The 22,806-nt window shown below is 43.0% G+C and overlaps 2 protein-coding genes and 1 long non-coding RNA gene across 3 annotated transcripts in view; 1 reads left to right on the forward strand and 2 right to left on the reverse strand.

Annotated features, from left to right (window-relative positions):
* Positions 1-22,806, reverse strand: part of rab26 (RAB26, member RAS oncogene family) — a gene marked incomplete at both ends in the record, with an annotated part of 111,038 nt that overhangs the window by 10,124 nt on the left and 78,108 nt on the right. The gene's annotated exons all lie outside the window — the stretch shown is intronic.
* On the forward strand, positions 1,908-3,697 carry LOC311003095 (uncharacterized protein; the record flags this gene model as incomplete). The annotated part of the gene is made up of 2 exons (XM_083994780.1): positions 1,908-2,493; positions 3,589-3,697. The coding sequence occupies 2 exons, from the start codon at positions 1,908-1,910 to the stop codon at positions 3,654-3,656; spliced, it is 654 nt and encodes a 217-aa protein (XP_083850906.1). The 3' UTR covers positions 3,657-3,697.
* Positions 19,067-21,529, reverse strand: LOC311002614. Its single transcript, XR_014596247.1, has 3 exons — positions 21,386-21,529; positions 20,983-21,050; positions 19,067-19,449 (listed from the first exon to the last, which is right to left on the reverse strand). It is a non-coding gene; the product is annotated as an uncharacterized lncRNA (long non-coding RNA).

The following is a 22,806-nucleotide window of genomic DNA, read 5'->3' on the forward strand; positions in this document are numbered from 1 at the left end:
TCCTCTGGGAACCATGATTGATCTGACTGGCTAACACTGTCATACTTAAAGAAATGATGCTACAATGTGGATACAATGTTTTGTCAGCAGCTGAGATTATGAAGCACAAAGTTATTAATTATGACTGGGGACATTTTGAGGACTGTCTATATGCAAGCACTAATCTTGCACTCACCGTGGGGATGAATGCAATACTACCACTACAATGGACATGAACTTAAAGCATTGAGAAGTTTCTTCCAAGATTAAATCTTAGACTTCATAAGCCTTCAGACATAAATAGTCAAAGGAGAAAATGTTCTTTCTTTAATACATCAACTGAACCTATGAATTTACTATAGTTTAAATCACTGCTGCTCCTACAGTATCTTGAATGAGGAGTAGTAGTTTATTATGGATTATTGCTAAACAAAGTACACTATTAGTAGTCAGAGTGAACTTATATTGGTCTATAGACATGGACACAAGTTTTATTTATTAGACTAAATGTTTTAGTGCTTTGTTAAATGTGATCCATGTTCTCACACTGTACTTCACACCATTATGAAAACAGCTGTTAACCAACCATTAATGTGTGTGTTTGTGTGAAATGAGGACTCTGTGGGTTTCTGGGCGTTCATAAGAGGAAGTTGTGGTTGCTTTCGGATGGGTGGGGGGGCACACGCTCAGAGCGATATATTAAGAAAGAGACAGATGAGTCCAGTCTGATTGTGAGCTGAGATCAACACAGCACTGCAGGTAAACTATTTACACTTAGCTTGGGCACAAACATAATGCACATGTCAATCTTAAAGTTTGTTTTTTGTAAATTCTGAGTTGAAAGTACTGTAAAATGTTTTAAGTTCTAAATTGTTTGAGGTGGATGTTATGTTTAATTATTTAGTTAATTTATCTCTTTTTCTGATGGGAAAATAACATAATCTTGTTGAAATGAAAAGTTGAGTTGATAAGTTGATCGTCATTGAGTTTTATTGCTGTGACATTCTAGTTAACTAGTTATAGTAATTGTTATAAAAACTTAAGACTGTTACATTGTTACATATACGATATGCACACTACATTTGCAGTTGCTTAGCATTATAGTTTAAGGCTGAAACATAGGTTACCAATTGTTTGTGCAACTTTAAACATGTCTCAAATTTAAACAGGTTGTTTCTCAATTGGTGGAGTCTGTCTTTTTAAATGTTCTCACGCCTGTTGGGCGTCGACAAAGCAACTACAGTACACCAGATTTGTTGTGATAGGGAATTGGTTGTGAAACAAACAAGTGAAACATTTTTTGAGAAATCAGGATGGGTGTCTCCTGTTCCTCTTTCCAAAAATGGCACGCCCCTCCCCTCACTGCCATCTCTTTCTATGTTTTTGTTTTTCTTCATAGGGTTACTCACTGAACTTCCTCAGGCAAGATGAAAAAAGGCTCCACTGCTGTTAATCGCACTGGCAGACCAGCCCTAATCAGCGCTTGCTCTGCCAACAGTGTCCAGCTGAATAAAAAGGGGTCTAATGTTAATCATGTGAGCCTCAGAGCACAGAATGGAGACTGCGGTGGCAGACAAAGGCCAGGACAAGTCAGAAGACTCAGCCAGCAGCCCAGGGAGCGCTCTTTATCAATCTCCAGCTCCCCCGTGACCCCCGCTTCTCACCAGCGTCGGTGGTCGGCTGATTTTAGTATGTATGAGGCCACATCGGTCATTATTGTCACGAAGAGCAAGAAGGAGCCGCGGCCTCCTCAGCGAGGAGTGTCTCTCCTCCGACCTCGTGCTCCCACTGACTCTTCATTCAAGCGCTACTCCTGCCCCCCCATAGGGATCTTCAGCTCACCAAGTCACTCTTCATCTTCCTCCTCCTCCTCCATCACCTCCTCCTCTTCCTCTTCCATCACCTCGTCCTGCTCCTCTCCTCCTCCCATGCAGACATCTATCATCACCGGCCATGACCCTCTGGGCTGGAAGTTGCAGCCGAAGTCCAGCTCCAAATCCCCCCGAGACCGCACCAAGAGGCTCTCTCTGCAGATCCCCCTCCCCGTCATCTTTCCAGATCCTGAATCTAGTCCAACTTCTAAATCAGATGATGCTCCAAATCCAGCCGCCACCTCTAAAACCAAACCCCCGCTCAAACCTAAACCGCCCCGCCGGCGCCACTCGGACTCCTCGGCCTTCGTCAAGTCCCCTCTGCCCGCGGTGACGCTGGAAGACCTCCGCGCTGTGCATCTCCGCAAGGTCAGCAGCAATTCATATGAGTGCGATGATGTGTTCAGTGAGGAGGATGAAGACGGGGAGGAGATGACCGCTTCCACAAACAAGACACCGCCACCTGTTCCAGAAAAATCTGCCATGGCCAGACAAATAGCACAACTCATCGCTCTGTCGTGGAAACGCTACACGTCTGTCATCACTAAAACTAAAGATGAACACATTTACGCCGCTGTGAAGCCAAAACCTACACATCCACATCAGATTGTGAACCGTAGCAGCCTGCATGCTACAAAAACAGGTAGGTAGGCCTACTCCCCCTGTCTCCTAATAATTCCGTCATCCAACAATAATGCTGGAACACCACTGTAGGCTCTTCAGGAAAAAAATACAGCAAACCTATAAATCACCACACTTCAAGTAGGAAGACTTGTGAGCACTAAAATTTGATATTATCTTAATTTTAAATAGTTGAATGCACTTCTTATTACTGATTGTAGTATACTTGTCAGATTATGATACTGGGTTGAAATGAGGCGGGGAAAAAAAGCTTGAGGCAGAGACACAGCTTAAAAAAAAAAGAATGGTCATAATTAGTTTACATTCATTTGTATCATCCTGAACACTGCTGTTGGCACAGTTCCCAGATTATGCACAAATATACTCGGGCAATAGCGCTGTTTGTGACTCCAAAACATCACCACAGTGTTGATTAAATATGTATCTGACACATTAAATAACAGCAATAGCCCAATCTGTGTAGACTTTATCTGTATGAGCCGCCTGATCCAAATACTAAAAGGCCATGGTTCAACATTTTGAATTTTATACATTTAAATTACTGATATGAATTCAACATTAACCAGGAGAGAAGGTGATTCCTGAAACTGGTGTGACAGAATGTGAAGACCTGTCAAGCTGTTGATGATGCAACTACTATACAGAGAGCTAAAAACAGAAATAATTAGTAACAGTTGAGATGACCCAGTGATCACCCGCATCCTTTTTCCATAGTGATACACTGTAATTTTCACTTCGATATACATAAAGATGCACTGAAAAGCCCAGCTGTGAGAAAGCAGCATCACAACACAGGCTGGGGTCAACACAGTATAATATTACAGTAGATTATAAAGTAAAAGATTTGAAGTAACTTTATTTAACCTCTTAAAATGCTCAGTTTGGCCTGAAAACCAGTGATGCAGCAACTTTTAGTTCCTGGTTTTTAGTTCATTCAGCTCATCCTATATTACAACTGTACTCACAAATTGAGTTGTTGCATGAAGATGATGAACAACACCTTCACATCTTCACTCTGATTAGCTTGAGTGATTCCCTGTGTGGTGCTGAGGGGAAAGGTGGAGTTCAATAGTAACAGGATTGTGTGTTGGAACAGGGCTGCTGCTGGACGCCGGCTACGACAGGCAGAGCTCCACGCCTCGCTTCCCTGGCAGAGAGATCTAAGAGAGGACTACTCAAACCTTCAGCCTTCATCCCTCCACCTCTAACACCTTTTACTACAGATGTTACACATGTTTATGCCTGAGGACGTAACACTATGGCCTTGTGGGTGCTGAACTTTCTGCAGTTTGAAAACACGCTCACAAAAGCATATAAGCATTAATGCCAGTGTTGTGTATTATGTTGCTTTACCACTTCACTTACAATAGTTTTTTACTACAGTCCTGTTGAATCTCTGCTGTAAATATCTCACTAGTTTGTCTCGTTATTGAAATGTGACTTTGTTCTTCCTCTTTCCTTTGAGGGGATGTGCGCTTGTGTAGGAAGAAACAAACCCGGCAGTTGTTGCAGTTCCTGCTGACGGTTGATAGAGATCATTAATCACAAAATTCCCCTTGAAGTCACTGTTGTATATTTGCCTGTACAGTGTATGAAAGTGTGACTTGTTGACAGCGTGTTACTTATAATAATGTTTGAAGACAAATTATAGATATGTGTAATAAAATAAAGTTAAATTCATGCAGCACAAACACAAATATTTGTTCAGGTCCATCTGAAATCACATTATAATCTTTTTTTTAAATCATTTTTTTTTATTTCTTTCAGTGAGATATCTGTTAGAAATTACTGCAATATGATTTTTTTGAATGGTGTCTGTCATTTTTTTTTTTTTTGATGATTTCACCTGTAAATATTAGAGCCATGTAAAAGTAGGAATATGATTTTTTTTCTTTTAACATATTTATAAATAAAGTATACACTCTTTTGTTAGTTTTAATGAGTGATTCTCATGGTGTGATGTCTCTGACTCTCTGCAGATGAGTTTCTGCTTCTATGCTCCAGTTCAGGCTTGGCAGATTCTGACTAAGACACACACTACAATGGGGTAGATGCTGTGCGTTTTCCTGACAGATACACACACACTAACAACTTGGAGAGGTAAAATCGAAATAATGTGTAACTGCAATATGACAGGAATAGTGAGTAAAGCAGTGGAGACAAAGTGGAGAGAATCTTGTCTTATCAGAGGACATTAACACAAACAGAAAAGTGGGTTTACAGAGTATATAGACTGTCTAATCAGAAAGGGACAGCTGCTTACTGCAAAATCACTGGAAAAATAGAGAGAGCTATGTTATCTTTGTGTATTTACTGACTACAAACAATCCTGGTCTTAAAGTTTTCTCAGACGTTCCGCAACAGCAGGAGGGAGAGTTTTGCAGTCAGGGTGGACGAGAGGATCCAAAAGAAAACGGTATGACGACAGAAACGACAGATAAAAGCCAAAGGAAGCTGCCAAAGACCGGCCTTGTTTCCTTCTGGTTCCCTTGCACATGATTGTGTTCATGTTATCATCTTGTGGCACATTTATCAGAGTGGACTCAGGAAGAATGAAAGTGTTGAGTTAAATTTAATCAAATCTGGAACACCTCATTTAACATAAACCAAAGTTTCCTGTGCATTTACTCCAAAGATAGTGTTTGACCTATTGGCAAGATCCCAGTTATTTGGTCCAGTGGGTACACTATCAATTATTTAAAGCAAATTCACTTCCAGCGTAATTTAAAGAGTCTTTTACTTACGCATGTTCATTTAAGATTTGTCTTTTTTCCCCTTTTTTTTCTTTTACCAAGACTCTCAAATTTATATAATCTCTGTCATCTATTCCAGTCATTTAAAGGCTTATTTTTGTCCTTTCATACAAATAAGGAATTAATAATGGACCTATAAATACAAGGCATGGGTATACTGTACCTATTTTTTTTTATAGCTCTGTGTTTGATTCAGGCTCTAAAAACATTAGGTCCTGCATTTACCATAATGCAACTCATAGCCTTCTTCTCTTCAAAACCCACTTTTCTGAAGGCTTTGAGTTTGAGTTTGAGAAAATTCAGGTGACATCATTACTCCTGTGACACATTCAAGGTTATTTTTGAAACCCCAGAAAGCTGCCTTCAGGGCCATGAAGGAACAACTGACGCTGCAGGGTGAGGACTACACCTTGTGACAATGACAACTAAAATATGGAGTGGCACCTAATCCTGCAGAGAAAGGCTTATTCAAAAAACATTAATTAGTAATAAGACCATAATTAATTTCCTGTGATGCAGTATATAGTTAGTCATATAGTCATAGTTAATTCTAATTATATAATTTAGCTCTTTATTGAGTTAAATTGAGCTCTTTATAAAAACTGCTAAATATTTATATTATATAAGCAAATCCTTGTTCTCTACACACTTTTGATTGACACAACCTAATTAGACCTTGTCTGCAATCTAGACTAATCTAATCAAAAACTATATCCTCAAAAGTGAAATATTGGCAATGCTTCAGCAAGATATAGTGAAAAAAATCTGGTATAAATGTGAGAGAGAGGTAAAAAGATGCAAAAGGAGAAGTTTGGGAGGAGAAAGTTGAATGAATCTGGGTTTGATCCGCTGAGATGAGCTGCTGGGTGTTGAGCTAAGCAGAGAGAGATCTGCAGAGTAAGCTGGAAGCAACGCTGCAGGCAGGTGAGTGGTGGGACTGCACATTATCATTCATACACATAAACACATGCAGGGACCCTGACCCCCCCCGCCCCCCCCCCCACACACACACACACACACACTGTACCACACTATGTGCATGGAAATATGAAGCTGGTGTATCTCATATTCCCTTCTTACAGTAGTTCACTTTCTAATTTGCTGAATTACAAATAAAGTAGGAATAGTTGTGCTTGCATGAAACACAGCTGAGTCATTTGGGAAGTCTGGGATGCTAACAAAGTAGGGATGTTTTTTTTTATATGATTTTGTGTGGAAATAACTATTATGGACCAGTGGGCTCCTCATACAAACCACAAGTGGTATGAGAAGTGTCAGATAAGTGGTATAATCTTTTTGTACTTGTGCATAATTAATATTACCTAAGTAAAATTGCATGTGTTCACAGAAAAATTTACTTAAAGGAGTATTATCGCAAAATTCGGCCACTAGATGGAGCCAGGCGGAGCTTATCAGATATAAACAAGTGGGCAGCTGTCAGAGAGAGAGAGCAGCCTCGTTTAGTCCCCCCCGCCCCCCTCCTTCTCCCTCCCCCCTCCTCCTCCCTCACCAGGCCGAATGAACGTGCAATCGCGGGAAAAAGAAAACTCGCTAGTGGAAGCGGCAGCTCTACGTCGCGCACAACCACAACAACGACAACAACAACTGAAACGTCCTCCTCCTTAATAACGCTGAGAGGACAGCTGAAGAAAGACACAGGGACGTGGAGACAAAGTGTTCTACCAGCGATTCAGTGACTGTGAGCAGCCTAACACTGCTACATTACTTACTGTTGCATATTTGTCCGGTTCGGAGGTCGGATTTGCGAGTTCCGAGTGCATTTTAACGCAGCAAGCGCCGGGCCGGCTTGGATCATAACAAAGACAAATGCTGCATTTGCCCCACGGACACTATACTGTTGGCGATTTTTTTTGTAAATTTACTTATGGCTCCCCCCGACCCATCTTTTGCATATGTCAGCTTATTTTATGCTATTACTGCTGTATTTGCGATAATGCTCCTTTAAAATATCAAAAATATGTTTTAAAAGAACTGATTATATAACATAGGAGAATGGGTACAGCAGCAGCACATAATGTGTTCACAGTTGCAGCAGTGGCTGATTTATACATCAACGCTGACACCATATTGGACTGGGCAAGACTGGCCTGTCAAAATAAGAGCCTACAAAGAGCTCTATAACATTAACATTTCTAACTGATTCCAACGAGTTACCTCTCCCTGCGGTCCTTGAGGACCTGAGCGCAGCAGGGAGTGTTGACATCTCTAAAAGCAAACTGAAGACCTACCAATTTAGTCTTGCTTTTAAGTTAATTTCCCTTATTTATTATTTTTACTTACTCATTGTTTATCATGCATTTATTGTCTAGTTATTTAACTTGTCTTATCATCATCATGATGACCAGGGGAATGTGAGTGGGATAGGGAAAATACTTAACTGTTTCACATTTTGTAATTTTGGTTTGCACCTCCCAGCCACCGTAGTTTTCAACTTCATTGATTTACATGCATATGTGTGTTATCATGCTGCAACATGAAGCAATGGTGTCAGATGAATGGTACAACAATGGGCCTAAATGTCTCGTTGTAATTATCATTAACACATACATCTGAGTTTACTGCCAACCAAAGTCAGGTGAACACATAGAGGTCATGGGTTGCTGTATGGACTATGATTGTGAGGCTGCTGGACGTGCTGCAGCATTCTCAGAAACGACTTTGGAAATGGCTTCTGGGAGTGAAATTGCCTTTCATTTGATAGGCAACCGCTCTGGTGGGCATGCAACCTGAAAATGTGCAAAATCAGTGGCATTGTGTAGTCACAGAGAGTGAGTCTTTACTGTGACTTGGCCCAGATACACCTGTGCAATCATCATCTTGATAGGTCACACTTGTTGTGTTGAGGGATGCTCGTGGCAAAGACAAAGTGATCACTGACACAGTTTTAGAGCAATAACCTTCTGTGTGTGGAGAAAAAAAATACTAACTCCTAATCTATTTATTAGACCTTTTTTTAAGTCCAGGAAATAGAAGTAAAAACAAAAGTTCTGCATTTATATTATTATTCTGTACACACAGTTTAAAGTAGAGGTCAGCATGTAGGTTGGTCCTGGTGGCAATTCTTTTCTTATCTATTAGATTGTGGTTTAGAATAAAATTGTGTTTTCAACATTTGCTGATACAAAATACAACATAAATTTGTTTTGTACTTCATCTGGTGTCATGGTCTACAATTGAATGTTATTCTACTTTACTGGTTTTCACTAATAAAACGCACACAAAAGCTTGAAATAAAGCATTACATTAAGTTACATGTGAGACTGATCCTATTGTCACTTTTGGCTCACACGCATATGAAATCTCTGGGACCTGGCCATTGTCTCATGTACCTGTGCCTTTTCTTACCTAACCCAGAACTACATTTGGACAGTTCCCCGTTGTATTATACAGTGAAGGTCCTTATGACCCAAACACTGGGGGAGTAAGTGCAGTCTATAGAAAAACAAGATGAACATCATAAGTGAGAAACACATTATTTCACAGGTGTCCCTGCCCTCTAGATGTGTGAGAGCGGTGTGAGCATTGGTGTTATCTGAATTGGTCTCTTCAATGTCTCTTCATGAGTCATGAGCCTTCATCATGATTGGGGTGACATCTACTGGATGATCGTCACTCATGAAGGTCACAGTGCTTTTCTCGGACGGTGCACTTGAAGCAGATGGGCGCAGCAGAGCTTCAACAGCGAGGGTCAAGCTAATACAAACACATCAGCCACCTCTGATGAGCCCTCAGCACACGGGTTTGTTCTCCTCAAGGCCTTGTGCACATCCAACAATGACGCGGTGAGTGATGTGCTCTGTCCGCTCCCCACGGCCAAACCCCCTCTGTCGGTTCATATCGAAGGGCCTGGAGGTGAGTGTACACCCCCCCTCCCCTCCTCCCCACTGCTCCTCTCCTGATAATCTGTGATGTGCTGCAGGTCGGGCCACATGTGCCACAAGTCCACGGTGGTGTGGTTTCCCTCCAGCTTCAATCTGTTCTGCCCTTTGGCCTTTTTGCTTTCGACATCTCTCTACTCAGGTCAAATCTAGCTGCTCTGTCGTCCTCAGCATCACCAGAGACAAATGCAGCGGTGTAAGCATGGAGCACGGACTGAACGCCACATTTAGTAGAATTAGTACCAGGAGAGATTTTGTAATTTTCCGTGGTGCCACCTGAGTGTGAAAGACATTGTTCTATTGTATGAAACAATGTGAGCTAAAGGATCAAATACTCCAGGGTTTGGGGGGGAAAAAAACACCCCACAGTTACTTTGTGTGAGTGACGCTCAGATACAAGATTTCACTCAAACTGACTGAGTAATAAGTCAAACTTGAAGAGTAAAAAGGAACAAAAGTCTCAGGAGTCTAAATGAGATGGCTGGATACACTCCGCCTCTGAGGAGGAACAGGACAGGAAAGATGAAAAGGCAGAGGAGGAAGAAATCTTTTCATCCCTCAGAATAAGAAGAGCAGTGGACGTAGAACAGACTGACACTTATTAGCCCAATTAGCCTACTGCACTGTGTGTGTCAGTGTGTGTGTTGTTTGAGACATGTCTAGCGTTTGTGTGTGTCTATGTTGCTTGGCGTCAAAGTGATGGTGTGGGTTTGAAGGCCTGCCACAGCAACAACAATGTAAGCCTAAATAATACAGCTGAAGCTCATGCAGTCCCTGTGTCATTCCATTATGGTGACTCCATTACATCATCTGCTAAACATCCCATACATTCAGACCTGCTGTATTACACACACCTGCGTTCATCTGCTGTATTATAAAAGACTTTAAATGACTGAATTAACATAAAACATGTCGCTCAAGTTCACTCAAAGACCAACAGCTGTAAGTGTCCTGTTCACATTCATTGTGTGTTTTTCATGTTCATGGCAGAGTAAATAAAGACGGATGCAGCCTCTGTGATGCCATTATATACGTGTTTTGTAGCTCACCCACCTGTCACTCAAAGAAACATATCCTCACTTTGCACATATTATGGAAATATCACTTTTTGAAGGCTCTTTAACATATATTTGGGTGTTTGTCTTGACTTCCGGCCCCCAAAATGTGAGAATTGACAAAAATATCTGTAATAGGCTCCCTAGGTGGTTTTTACGAGCTGTTCCCTCAGTTGTCTTCCAGTGATGTAAATAGGTTTCGAATTTGCATAATACCACCCCTACCTGGTACCAGTTAGGGATAGACCAGAGCGACATTTTTATGCAAATGAGAATGACTGATGCATCCTGGGTAATTTAGGAGCAGCGCCCGGCATCCCTCCATTGAAAAGTTCAGCCTAACTGGCTTGACAAACTAACTAACAAAAAGTTGGCTATTAACAGGCTATTTACAGACAACACTTAGCCAAAACCTACCCGGTGATTCGACCAAATACGTGTAGATGTCTGGGTAAGAAATTTCTGGCCACTGTGTGGAGTCATTGATCATTGTGGGAGGCTAAATGAGCATACCGGTAGATTAATTAATTGTAATTTTTCAAGATAGCGTGAACGGTGGGTTTCAAGGAGGGTGTCAAAATAATTATGAGACATAGTGCTACAAAAGAAACAAAAAATAAAACATTCAAATTGATTGTTAGTTAGTCTACGCTCCATCAAAACACAAAAAGCCACTGAGTGCAATTTAAAAAGCCAGGTGCTGGCCCTAAATTACCCAGGATGCATCAGTCATTCTCATTTGCATAAAAATGCCGCTCTGGTCTATGGGGCGAGGCAAGCAGTGGTTCATTTGCATTTAAAGGGGCAGGCACTGAAACCAGCCGTTCTGAACAGAGGGGTATTGCACAAAACCTAGATAAGGGATTAAGCTGGGATATGTTGGTTATCCTGGCTTAATTTGACCTCAAGTCGGTTGCATGAAAGCAGCTCAAATCAATCCTGGTCAAGTTACTATGGTGATTCATTCTCTGCAGCTAGCCTGCTCCAGACCAGGCTAACAGCCAGGCTAAGTTGATTCTGTTGTCTTTATCTGTGAAGTCAGCAGTCACTCTGATCAGAAATCAATGTGTTTCATACAGTTATTCAATGTTCTTATGTACATATTGGCCTGATTTCTAAACAAACTAAATACATTTACAAATCTGTGTCCTTCTATGATATTTTCTATGACCACTATACAGTAGTAGCTATATATCACTGGCTTCTCATAAAAAGCAATGTAGCAAAAATGGCATATAGATTTATTTTTCTATTTTTTTTTTATAAAATGTTAATATATTGGCCTAAATGTTGGTTGAGGTAAGAAAATGAGAATAAAATGAGTGACTGTGAGCAACCACCTTCCAAATAATTTATACACCTCATGTGAACATTCATCCATCCATCCATTGTCCACCGCTTATCCGGAGTCGGGTCGCGGGGGCAGCAGTCGGAGCAGGGATCCCCAGACTTCCCTCTCCCCGGAAACTTCCTCCAGCTCTTCCGGGGGGACCCCAAGGCGTTCCCAGGCCAGCCGAGTGACATAGTCACTCCAGCGTGTCCTGGGTCTTCCTCGGGGCCTCCTCCTGGTGGGACATGCCCGGAACACCTCACGAGGGAGGCGTCCAGGGGGCATCCTATACAGGTGCCCAAGCCACCTCAGCTGACTCCTCTCGATGTGGAGGAGCAGCGGCTCTACTCCGAGCTCCTCCCGGGTGACAGAGCTCCTCACCCTATCTCTAAGGGAGCGCCCCGCCACCCTGCGGAGGAAACTCATTTCGGCCGCTTGTATCCGGGATCCAGTTCTTTCGGTCATGACCCAGAGTTCATGACCATAGGTGAGGGTGGGAACGTAGATCGACCGGTAAATCGAGAGCTTTGCCTTTCGGCTCAGCTCCTTCTTCACCACGACGGACCGATACAATGACCGCATTACTGCGGCTGCTGCACCGATCCGCCTGTCGATCTCACGCTCCATTCTCCCCTCACTCGTGAACAAGACCCCGAGATACTTAAACTCCTCCACCTGAGGCAGGAACTCTCCCCCGGCCTGGAGGGTGCAAGCCACCTTTTTCCGGTCGAGAACCATGGCCTCTGACTTAGAGGTGCTGATTCTCATCCCAGCTGCTTCACACTCGGCTGCAAACCGCCCCAGTGCATGCTGAAGGTCCTGGCTCGAGGGAGCCAACAAGACCACATCATCTGCAAAAAGCAGAGATGAAATCAAGTGGCTCCCGAACCGTACCCCCTCCGGCCCTTGGCTGCACCTAGAAATTCTGTCCATAAAAATAATGAACAGAACCGGTGACAAAGGGCAGCCCTGCCGGAGTCCAACACGCACCGGGAACAGGTCTGACTTACTGCCGGCAATGCGAACCAAGCTCCTGCTCCGGTCATACAGGGACCGTACAGCCCTCAGCAGAGGGCCTCCGACCCCATACTCTCGGAGCACCTCCCACAAGATGCCACGTGGAACACGGTCGAAAGCCTTCTCCAAGTCCACAAAACACATGTGGACTGGTTGGGCAAACTCCCATGCGCCCTGGAGCACCCTGCGGAGGGTGTAGAGCTGGTCCAGCGTTCCATGGCCAGGACGAAAACCGCATTGTTCCTCCTGAATCCGAGGTTCGACTATTGGCCGAATTCTCCTCTCCAGCACCCTGGAATAGACTTTCCCCGGGAGGCTGAGGAGTGTGATCCCCCGGTAGTTGGGACACACCCTCCGGTCCCCCTTTTTGAAGAGAGGGACCACCACCCCGGTCTGCCAGTCCAGAGGCACTGTCCCCGACTGCCACGCGATGCTGCAGAGGCGTGTCAGCCACGACAGCCCCGCAACATCCAGAGACTTGAGGTACTCAGGGCGGATTTCATCCACCCCCGGTGCCTTGCCACTGAGGAGCTTCCGGACTACCTCAGTGACTTCAGCTTGGGTGATGAATGAATCAACCTCTGAGTCCTCAGCCTCTGCTTCCTCGACGGAAGGCGTGTCAGTGGGATTGAGGAGATCCTCGAAGTATTCCTTCCACTGCCCGACGATATCCCCAGTCGAGGTCAACAGCTCCCCTCCTCCACTGTAAACAGTGTTGGCGGAGCACTGCTTCCCCCTCCTGAGGCGCCGGATGGTCTCATGTGAACATTGTTATCAGCAATTTATTGAAGCAGCAGACTGCATAATGTTTTTATATTTACCGGTAAGTCATTTTCACCTGTTGAACTTTTGGCCACTTTTGCTGTATGAACTTGTATTACTTGTTATGTACTTAAGATTATAAGGAATTTGGGCAATGAATCAACTTCCACTGCTCATCATTTAGGCAAAGTGCACAACTGTTGGTTTTTTTTTTTTTTTTAAGAGGTGAGTCACCTGACGTCAGCATTAAGTTCCTGTTGATTGGAGGAAAGTGGCCACACCTGTCCTCTGATTGGTGAATCGGTGATCAATCTCTGTGGTCTACTGACGAGGGAATAAGTTACACCTGGCTTGACCAAGCCTCTGCTCCTCAGCCTGGCTCGGCGTTAGTGCAACCAACTAAGCCAAGATGCTCCGACCAGACTAGGTCAAGCTCGCGCTTGCTCAGTTATCCTGGATTTCTTTATTCTACTTTTGTGCAATAGCCCCCTGGGCTGTTTTGAGAGGATGAAAAGAGCTGTGATGTTTGATTCTTGGGGTATTTTGACCACGTCACAGACATGCCTTTAAGACACCTGGGAACTATTTTAATTTGTGGAAAGGGGGCATAATATGTCTTCTTTAAATGGGAGAGTTATAGAAAAACACACCCACTGTACAGTAATCATACCTGTTGAGACAAACATGTTTATCTCTGTTTCGGCATTTTGGGGACTCACTTTTGGAATCAGCCTCTAGTGGCCGTTTGAGGAAGTACTGTTTTTTGTACTTCCATGTTGTCTTCATGTTTCAGCCTCAAAGGCTGATGCTTGGTAAATACTGCTTATTCAATATTAAATAGTAATGTGTGTTATTTCTCTTCAAAAACAAAACAAACCTAACAAGAAATGCTTTTATGTGCTGTTGGAGGGCAGAACTAATGTATTTGTTGTGGACTTGCAACACAGTAAACAGCACGTAAAGAATAAATTAATGTTAATGATAGTCTACTCTACATTTTAATACAATATTACATCCAGACGATTACATCATAATAAACACATTTGAGCAGTGCAATGCCACATGGTCAAATATGTGTGTTTTTAGATGTGATCCAGTGAGTGTCTATGTGAATGTTACTGGGAGGCAGCATTTAGGACAACTTCACAGTGTGTGTGTGATAGAGTGTGTGTGTGTGTGTGTGTGTGTGTGTGTGTGTGTGTGTGTGTGTGTGTGTGTGTGTGTGTGTGTGTATGCCGGTACAATCGTGTCATATTACGTGCGCAGCTATCAACTGGACGTGTCACACCCGCGTGCTTTGACGCCTGTGCAGCAGACAGCGCCTGACGTGTAATGTAGTTTCCTCATTGACTTATAATGGCCCCCCGTTCACGCGCACGTTCACGCGTGATGGCTGCTGCACGCCGGTAATCACACTACGCGTAGTGACCACGTGTAACATTCATGCGTTTTTCAGCAAACGCACGCATTAACGCTCGCGTGAAGCTGATTGAACATTTTTGTCAGGCGCTCACGCGTACGCGGAAACGACGTGCGCAAACTGTGTCACGCGTGACAAGAAGCTGCGTTCGTATGAAGCAGATTGTGCACGTCTGTCTGTCACTGTTTGACTAATGTTGTTACGCGTTCACACGTGCGTGCGGTCGCAGACTCTATTGCTGCGCAGCCGGAAGTTGATCTGCCCGGTGTGCACCACTACGCGTAACGTGACGCGTAGTGTAACTTAGTTGTTCTGTGTTGCATTTTCATTTTCATCCAGTAGATGGTGCAATCGATCCAATACGAGATACAGATATAGCCTATAGGCTGTTGCATGACATGATTTACTTGTTCAATGAAGACAGAGAGAATAATCTGTGTCCCAGCTGGCCACAGCGGCCGGCCGGAGCCACTCTCTCCACACCTTGCGTCTGAGCCGCTGTGGACCGTGGTCGCCATCCCCGGGTCAAGCTGCTGCTCCGCCCCGCTGACCAGGCAGCTCACAGCGGCAGTGGCAGCTGCGGCGACGTCGCTCCCCGGTCCGGGACGGAGCGATCCGCTGTAGGAAGAGGCCGCTGCGAGCTGCCTGCTCCGCGGGGCGGATCAGCAGCGTGACCCGGGGAACTCTGGTGCACTGCAGGGATGGCATATGGACCACGGAGCTCCGGCCGGGGGGGGGGAGCGGACGCAAGCGGGGGGTGTGGAGAGAGTTGCTCCGGGACCTGGCCGCTGTGGAGCGAAGTTTCCAAATATCATAATAACAAAACAATAGAAAAGTCAAAGACTTAATTTTCCACGTTATTCTGTTTTTGTTTTAAAACAGAATAACAGAAAAACAAAGTTGTTTTTTGTTAGTTTTTTGGTTTTGAAACGGAAAAACGAGGAAACCAAAATCAAATTACGGTCAAATTTTGATTGTCTTTTTGTTTTTGATCTTAAACAACACATTAACGCCGATGACAGACCGGAAATGTCTGAACTCCAAATAAAAGCCCAGTGACTCGTGTTATAGCCACAGCTGTAGATGAATGGCCTATAAAATCTTTTTTTTCTTTGTAACTGTTGTGTTTTGAGCACATGGATACATTTTCACAGCTGTGTTTATTTTTTCACACAAGCTGATCGTTAACTAATCTTCCTCATGTACTGTTCTCCTCGCTCGTTCTCCTGATCCACCTGTTTGTGTACCTCTGTGTAGGCTCCACCGTGCCATGAGACAAACGTAGCGCAGTTTATTGTGTTTCACCGGCGAGGAGCTGTCATTACGCGCGACCATTACGCACGGCGATTCCCCTCATCTAAGCTGCCGATTAGAGTGCCCTGTGCCGGGAAGGGAGCCTGATGAAATCCCGGACTGTAGCCGAGGTCTGGGACTGGATCTCATGTGACTGAAAAGAGTAGAAAAGAACCATAAAGGGGCCGCTGCCACCTGCCAAATATGCCCGGGGTTGGAGACCTCAGGGTCGGGTTGAGTCTCTGAGAAGAGCTGGTCTATCACCCAGCCCCATGCAGCATTATTCCATAGGGTGGCGAACGTTACTGCAGCAGATCGTAATATAGCTATATTCCTCAAATAAAACAATCAGTCAGTATTCAATTAATAGCCTGGTCTCATATAATGGCGTTCAAGCCATATAAAATTAAATTAAAAACTATCTATTTCATAGGCTATTAATATAGGCTACAGTACAGTGGCTATAACTCAATTCACTGGGCTTTTATTTTGAAGTTCAGACACTTCCAGGCTGTCATCGGCGTTAATGCAGGAGTGAAGCTGACCACCTCACCCTCTGCTTCAGAGAGGGACAGCCTGTCCGGAGCCCGGTTGGGACCGGAGACGGGCCGCAGAACACGCTGTGAACATGATCTGACTGAATGGAAGCGAAGCGAAGCGCTACAGCAGCGGAGACAGAGAGCCAGGCAGCGAGGAGATGAGGAAGATTAACTAATTAACGATCAGCTTGTCACTCATGTGTAAAAATAAACACAGCTGTGAAAATGTATCCATGTGCTCAAAACACAACATTTACAAAGAAAGAAAAAAAGATTTTATAGGCCATTAATCAACAGTCTGTGGCTATAACGCAATTCACTGGGATTTTATTTTGAAGTTCCGACACTTCCGGTCTGTCATCGGCGTTAATGTGTTGTTTAAGATCAAAATCGAAAAGGCAATCAAAATTTGACCATAATTTGATTTTGGTTTTTTTTCGTTGTAAAAACAAAAAACAAAAAAACAAAAAAAACAGCCTGAATTGTGGTTTTTTTGGTTTTTGATTTGAAACGGAAAACCAAATTACCAGCTGACTTTCGTTTTCTGACAGTTTGGTTTAAGGAAAAATCAAACTAACGAAACGTACACGGACCCAGCTGGAGATGTGCGTTAGGTTTGTGCACCTGAATAGCTGCACAGAGGCTGCAACACTGTCCCGGCCGAGTTTTTTTTTTTTTTTTTTTTACACTTTATTAATAATTATATAGGTACTGTAACAAAACTGTCGAGCCATCAGGAAGGTTGAAATTGAAATATGCAGAATCAGTGTCAACCATGGAGCATAAAAAGACATGACATCACTGAGCCTCCTCCTGTCCTAATATAATTATCTCATGGGTCTTTTGTGGTGGCAAAAAGTTTTCTATCCATTCAGTAAGGAATGAGCCTGGCTCACAGCTGAGCAACACATATCACAAGGTGAGGAGAAGTTCTGTTTAAATACCAGAATTTTCCATCACACAACTCTTTAGGCAGAGGCCGTACAGGGCCGTTTCAAACAATCTGACTGTGCTCATAGGCAGGACTGCTGTTCTATGTAAGGCTAAGCAGTAGTACTAGTAGTAGTAATTTATTTGTCCCCGTAGGGAAATTGAGTTGCAGCAGATCACACGCTTGACATTTCATCTAGCAAGTTTATTTCTTGATTGATGCACCTTTTCTATAACTTAACATTGGGAATTGTGTGAAAGGTTACAGAGGGACTTCTGAAATCAATGCCTGTATGGCCTCAAAATTAACTGAATTTGTCCAAATCGTAGCAGTAACCTTAATCAGTTGACTCAAAGCATGTTGTAAAATATTGACTGGGTGTGTGAGGGATTATGGTGGATCAACGCAATGGGTTGTTTAAAACAATGCCACAAACACAGGGGATCCAGTTCATCGTATTTATTGTTTAGCTGGTTGGTTTCTGATGAAAAGGAAAAGGAAAGAACAGCAAAATATTAGTCCACAACCCACACAACTCAAATATTCAGATCAATTAACAACTAAACAAAGTGTACTTAATCTTGGTAAGCATAACTCACACTTAATAAAGAGTAGACGTTAGTGGTGGCATGGCATTTAAATGACCTCATGGTTTTTGTGGCCTGGCCTGGCTTAGAGGATTCACTTATCAATTATGCTGTTGTGACTGATCAACTGTATCCTATAATAAAAAACAAGATTTGATCCTGATGGGAGTGCTTTCTTCCAGCTGACCCAATCCACAAGGGAATGAGGTGTAACTTATATTCTATAGCCTTCATGGTGATTGGTAGAAGACCAATGGGTTGTTTTGGACATGTTACACACTAGACAAGACTCTCCACCATCAAAATAACAATTAAGGAAATATCTGTTGATACAAATGTGTGTTGCAATTTATTAATATTCATATTAATGCTCACACTTACTGTATCTAAGCTACTAAATTTGTGTCTGCGTTTTCATTTAGCCTAAATCTAATAATAAAACTATATAACATGTCTATATAGACCCAGCTAGCAAAAGTTATGTGTAATTTAAAATATGTTTTCAATCAAAACAAGCTCTGTAAGTGCGAGGGGCTGTTTAAAACCAAGAAAGTGCTTGGAGACTGTAAAGAGCATTTAAAACAATATTTATTCACAGAAATTATAAAATGGGGTGTGGGGGGAAGGAGTCCGTAATTGTGGTAGCTTGGCAACACCGATCCTCCACGTCCACCGCTGGTCTTCCACTTGCACACTGTCCTCTGCCGGGCGCAGACTCGGAAGCTGTGAGGGAAACAAGATGGCAGTCACTGCATTTACACCCAACACGCCACTTCATTTACGTCCTAAGATTGTTACTCACATGATGGGGCAGAGTATCAACTGTTCACCGTCACCTCGGGCCAACACCACTCTCGTCGCTTGGCACCACTGCTGTCACACCATCCTCGGGCATCGGCCTTGTACGCTGTTATGTGGGGGGAGAGACTTCAGTCACTGTACTTTTTACACACATTCACAATAACTTTCCACGGCCAGGGATCACTACTCCCACAACGGGGGCAGAGTAGGGATGTAACGGTAATGGTAATACCGCAATATCACAATAACAATAGTGTCTCAATATTATTGTGGACATGTAGAGAATGAAATGACGCAAATACTGTAGATTTTAATACCATTACATCCCTAGGGCAGAGTATAAACTCACATTTCACTTAGTCCGACAGTCAATGCCCGTCTGTTGACGACAGCTGTCGCTCTCTTTTTTCTCCTTTCCCCGTGGATCTCACACTCCTCTTCCTCTGTCTGCTCGCTGCAGGTGTAACTGGGTCGGTCTTCAGGCCTTGACCACTCTGCTGTGTTCTGGTGTAGAATCAGAAACTGGCAACTCTTGTCGAACTCTGGTTTAGCCCTGTCTCAACAACACACCTGACGTGAAAAAGGACAAGCTTAGTGTATATAAAATGGTGAAAACCAGACACAACGTTACAGGCAACACTAGTTTTGTAGGCTCTCAAAACTCAGTTCTACAGGTGCTTTTCACCAGTGTGACATGTGTCTGAGTGGATCTGCTGTTAAACTATAATGTAAAAGTTCCCAATCATGATTTGGGTTTAAGGATCGCATACAGTATCTCACAGATTGAGTACACCCCTCACATTTTTGTAAATATTTATTGTATCTTTTAATGGGACAACACTGTAGACATGACACTTTCATACAATGTAAAGTAGTCAGTGTACAGCTTGTATAACAGTGTAAATTTGCTGTCCCCTCAAAATAACTCAACATACAGCTATTAATAACAGGATCACAGGAGCGCTGCTGGTGTCCCTCAAACCACCGGTGCTCTTGCAAAGGGTAACAGATCAAAAACAGAAAAAAGTGCAGGCACTCCGGTTGGTTTGAAAAAGTTAAAAACCCTTTATTTTGAGTGCCTGCACTTTTTTCTGTTTTTGATACAGCTATTCATGTCTGAACCACTGGTGAAAATGTCCAAATTGTGCCCAAAATGTCATTTTTCATCACAGCCTCAACTGTCTTGGACATGGAGTTCACTAGAGCTTTACAGGTTGCCCCTGGTCCGAAAAACCATTTTTACTCTCGAAAGTGAATTTTTGTCAATCACAAGTTTCATGAGAATTGTGTTTAGACCAAAAGAGATTATTATAAATGTGTAGTATGCATCAGTTGAACCTTTTTGCATATGGGAAGTAATAAAGTCAATATGGTAACTGTGGGGTACATTGTGCCACCTGCCCCATACACTACATCAATGTATTTTTATATTTTTCCTTTTTTTAGTTCAGTTGAGAGAGACAGGAAATGGGGAGAGAGAGGGGGAATGACATGCAGGAAAGGACTGCCCGATGCGGGATTCGAACCGGGGCCGCCTGCAGTGAGGACTGTAGCCTCTACATATGGGGCATCTGTTCACTTGACGCTCCTAAATGAATGTATTTTGTCTTTACTTGTCCTGATTACTAAATCAGGATTCTGGATGTTTATGATTACAATAAGTACACTGCTGAAAACAAGCTGCTGTTTATGGTGAGCCATGTATTACTTTAAAAGAGAAAGATGAAGGATTCTTCCCAAGATGCAATGTAATCACAAAACTCCCCGAAGCTCAGTGAGTTGGTGGCTCAGCAGCAGGTCCCTGCAGTTTGTGTTCACCTGCCACCTGGACAGGTGGAATATGAAGTAAAAGGGGAGGTGGGAGCTGGTGGGGGTCGGGGGGGGGGGGGGGGGGGGGGGGGGGGGGGGCTCAACTTAGATGCTCCTATGCTCAACTTGCCCAATTCTCCTCTGGTGAATGTGTATATTAAATGGTTCATGTAGCCTATGTAAAACCCTGAAAAGATGAGAAGTGTTGGTAGAAGCCCTTGTAATATCTGCACACTAGTAAACAGTATTCCACTAAAAACAACAGAAACAACAACCACCACAAGGACAACTTACTTTAGTAATCCTTTGCCCCACAATCTTGGAATAAGGGAAGCTCTACAGGTTTATGTGGACGTCACAGTCTGGAAATGAGTGAAAGTTTGTAAGTTTAGCATAAAAGCACAAAAAGCTAAATTACTGAAATGACTAAAACACTTGTTTTGATAGAGACATCCATGAATGACGTGAATACAAATATTAATACTTAGAAAAGACTTATACTAATAATTTTTGAGCAATTCTTAATGTTAGTGATGCTATCTACATAATGGATGTGTGTGAATGCATATACACCTGCCTGCCTGTACATGTGCATCCCTGTATACAAGATCTTGTTGTTAACAGATAAAGTACTAAATAACTTGGAGAGAAGAGTATAGTGTCAGTCAGCTGCAAGTGCTGAAACAGTTACAGTTACCTCTCACTTGATGCCATATGCCTTGGCATAAAGCACAGACAACAAGGACGTCATGGTGGTCAGGTGGCTGTATTCAGGCTGTATTAGGACCAGTACTTGCCAACTACGTCCATACAGAAGACTGGAGGACTTGAGAACATGGGATATGCGAAGATCTCTCCCCTGTAGGATTACATACAGCATTAATAACAGTAATTGTTGGACTGATGGTGAAAATATATTAACAGTCACACAAAAAGTAGTAAGTAAAATTGCAGTTAAACTCTTATTGTCTTCTTTCAAAAAACAAACAAACAGAACAAAACCAAAAGAGCCCAATAGATAGGTTAATTCAACTGGGTTTTTGTTAGTCTGTGAAAGTGAGTTAGTGAAACCTTAATCAATTACACTGATTTCCATTCAAGTGTAGTACAGTTGTGAATAGATGAAGTGCAAAATAACTTGTAGAGAAGAGTATAGTGTGTCAGCTTAAACAGTGAAACATGTTGGTTGCATAGATTTAGGAGAATGTAGTTGAGGACTATCAACAAGAATAAGAATGTTATTATACGGTACTTGCCTGTACATATTTAGAGCACAAAGAATAATGCCATGATGGCATAACTCTTATATGATACACACCTGCTCATCAAGGCTGGAGCGACTCCTCCTCGTTGTCCTCACGTCCTGCATTCAGCTGAGACCGACCACAGATGCCCTTTCCTGGTGCCTACATAGACAAAAAGTTTCTAATGTTATTTTAAAAATAAACTTTCAAGTAGTACAAGAAGTTCAATGAGAATCTATGTGGAAAATACACAAAAACACTTACTGCACATGCTTGGCCCTCATTTGGAAGTCATCATCATTGCAGAGAAGCACCCGTCAAAGTAGCCCCCTTCCTCAGAGCTGGAGAAAATAAAAAATAAAAACAGTACACTGGTCACACCATGTCCATTTATGTCCATCTCAGTTGAATGAACCCAAACATGTTGCAAAAATGTTGTATTTTGTTGTTATTGTGTGTCTCCTGCACCCACTCCCCATTTAACTAACTAACGCAAGCCAAAATAGTTTTGGCTCACTGAAAGATGACGCGGGAATCACGTGACCCGTGGGAATTTCCAACATGTATCATCCTCTATTCTGCGCACAACTTGTCCACCTTGAAGGAGCTTATCACCCACCCACTCCATAAAACTCTGGTAAAACGGTGTTCAAACACACATTGCCAGTCTGTTGACAGAATAATTGAAAATACACTTATATGTAGAATTAAAAGGTGGTAATTGTAAATATTGCATAAGCCAGCCCACCCTGGCATACTCCATTTTCTGCCAGCATCCATATGAAGTTTAGGAGAGAGTTCTCAGGTGGTGTTATGTTGCGTGTGTTGGAAATATGATTGGTAAGAGCACCGGTGTGATGCTGCACTGAGCTAA

This window comes from Trachurus trachurus, assembly GCF_905171665.1.
Source record: "Trachurus trachurus genome assembly, chromosome: 19".
Classification (NCBI taxonomy): Eukaryota; Metazoa; Chordata; class Actinopteri; order Carangiformes; family Carangidae; genus Trachurus; species Trachurus trachurus.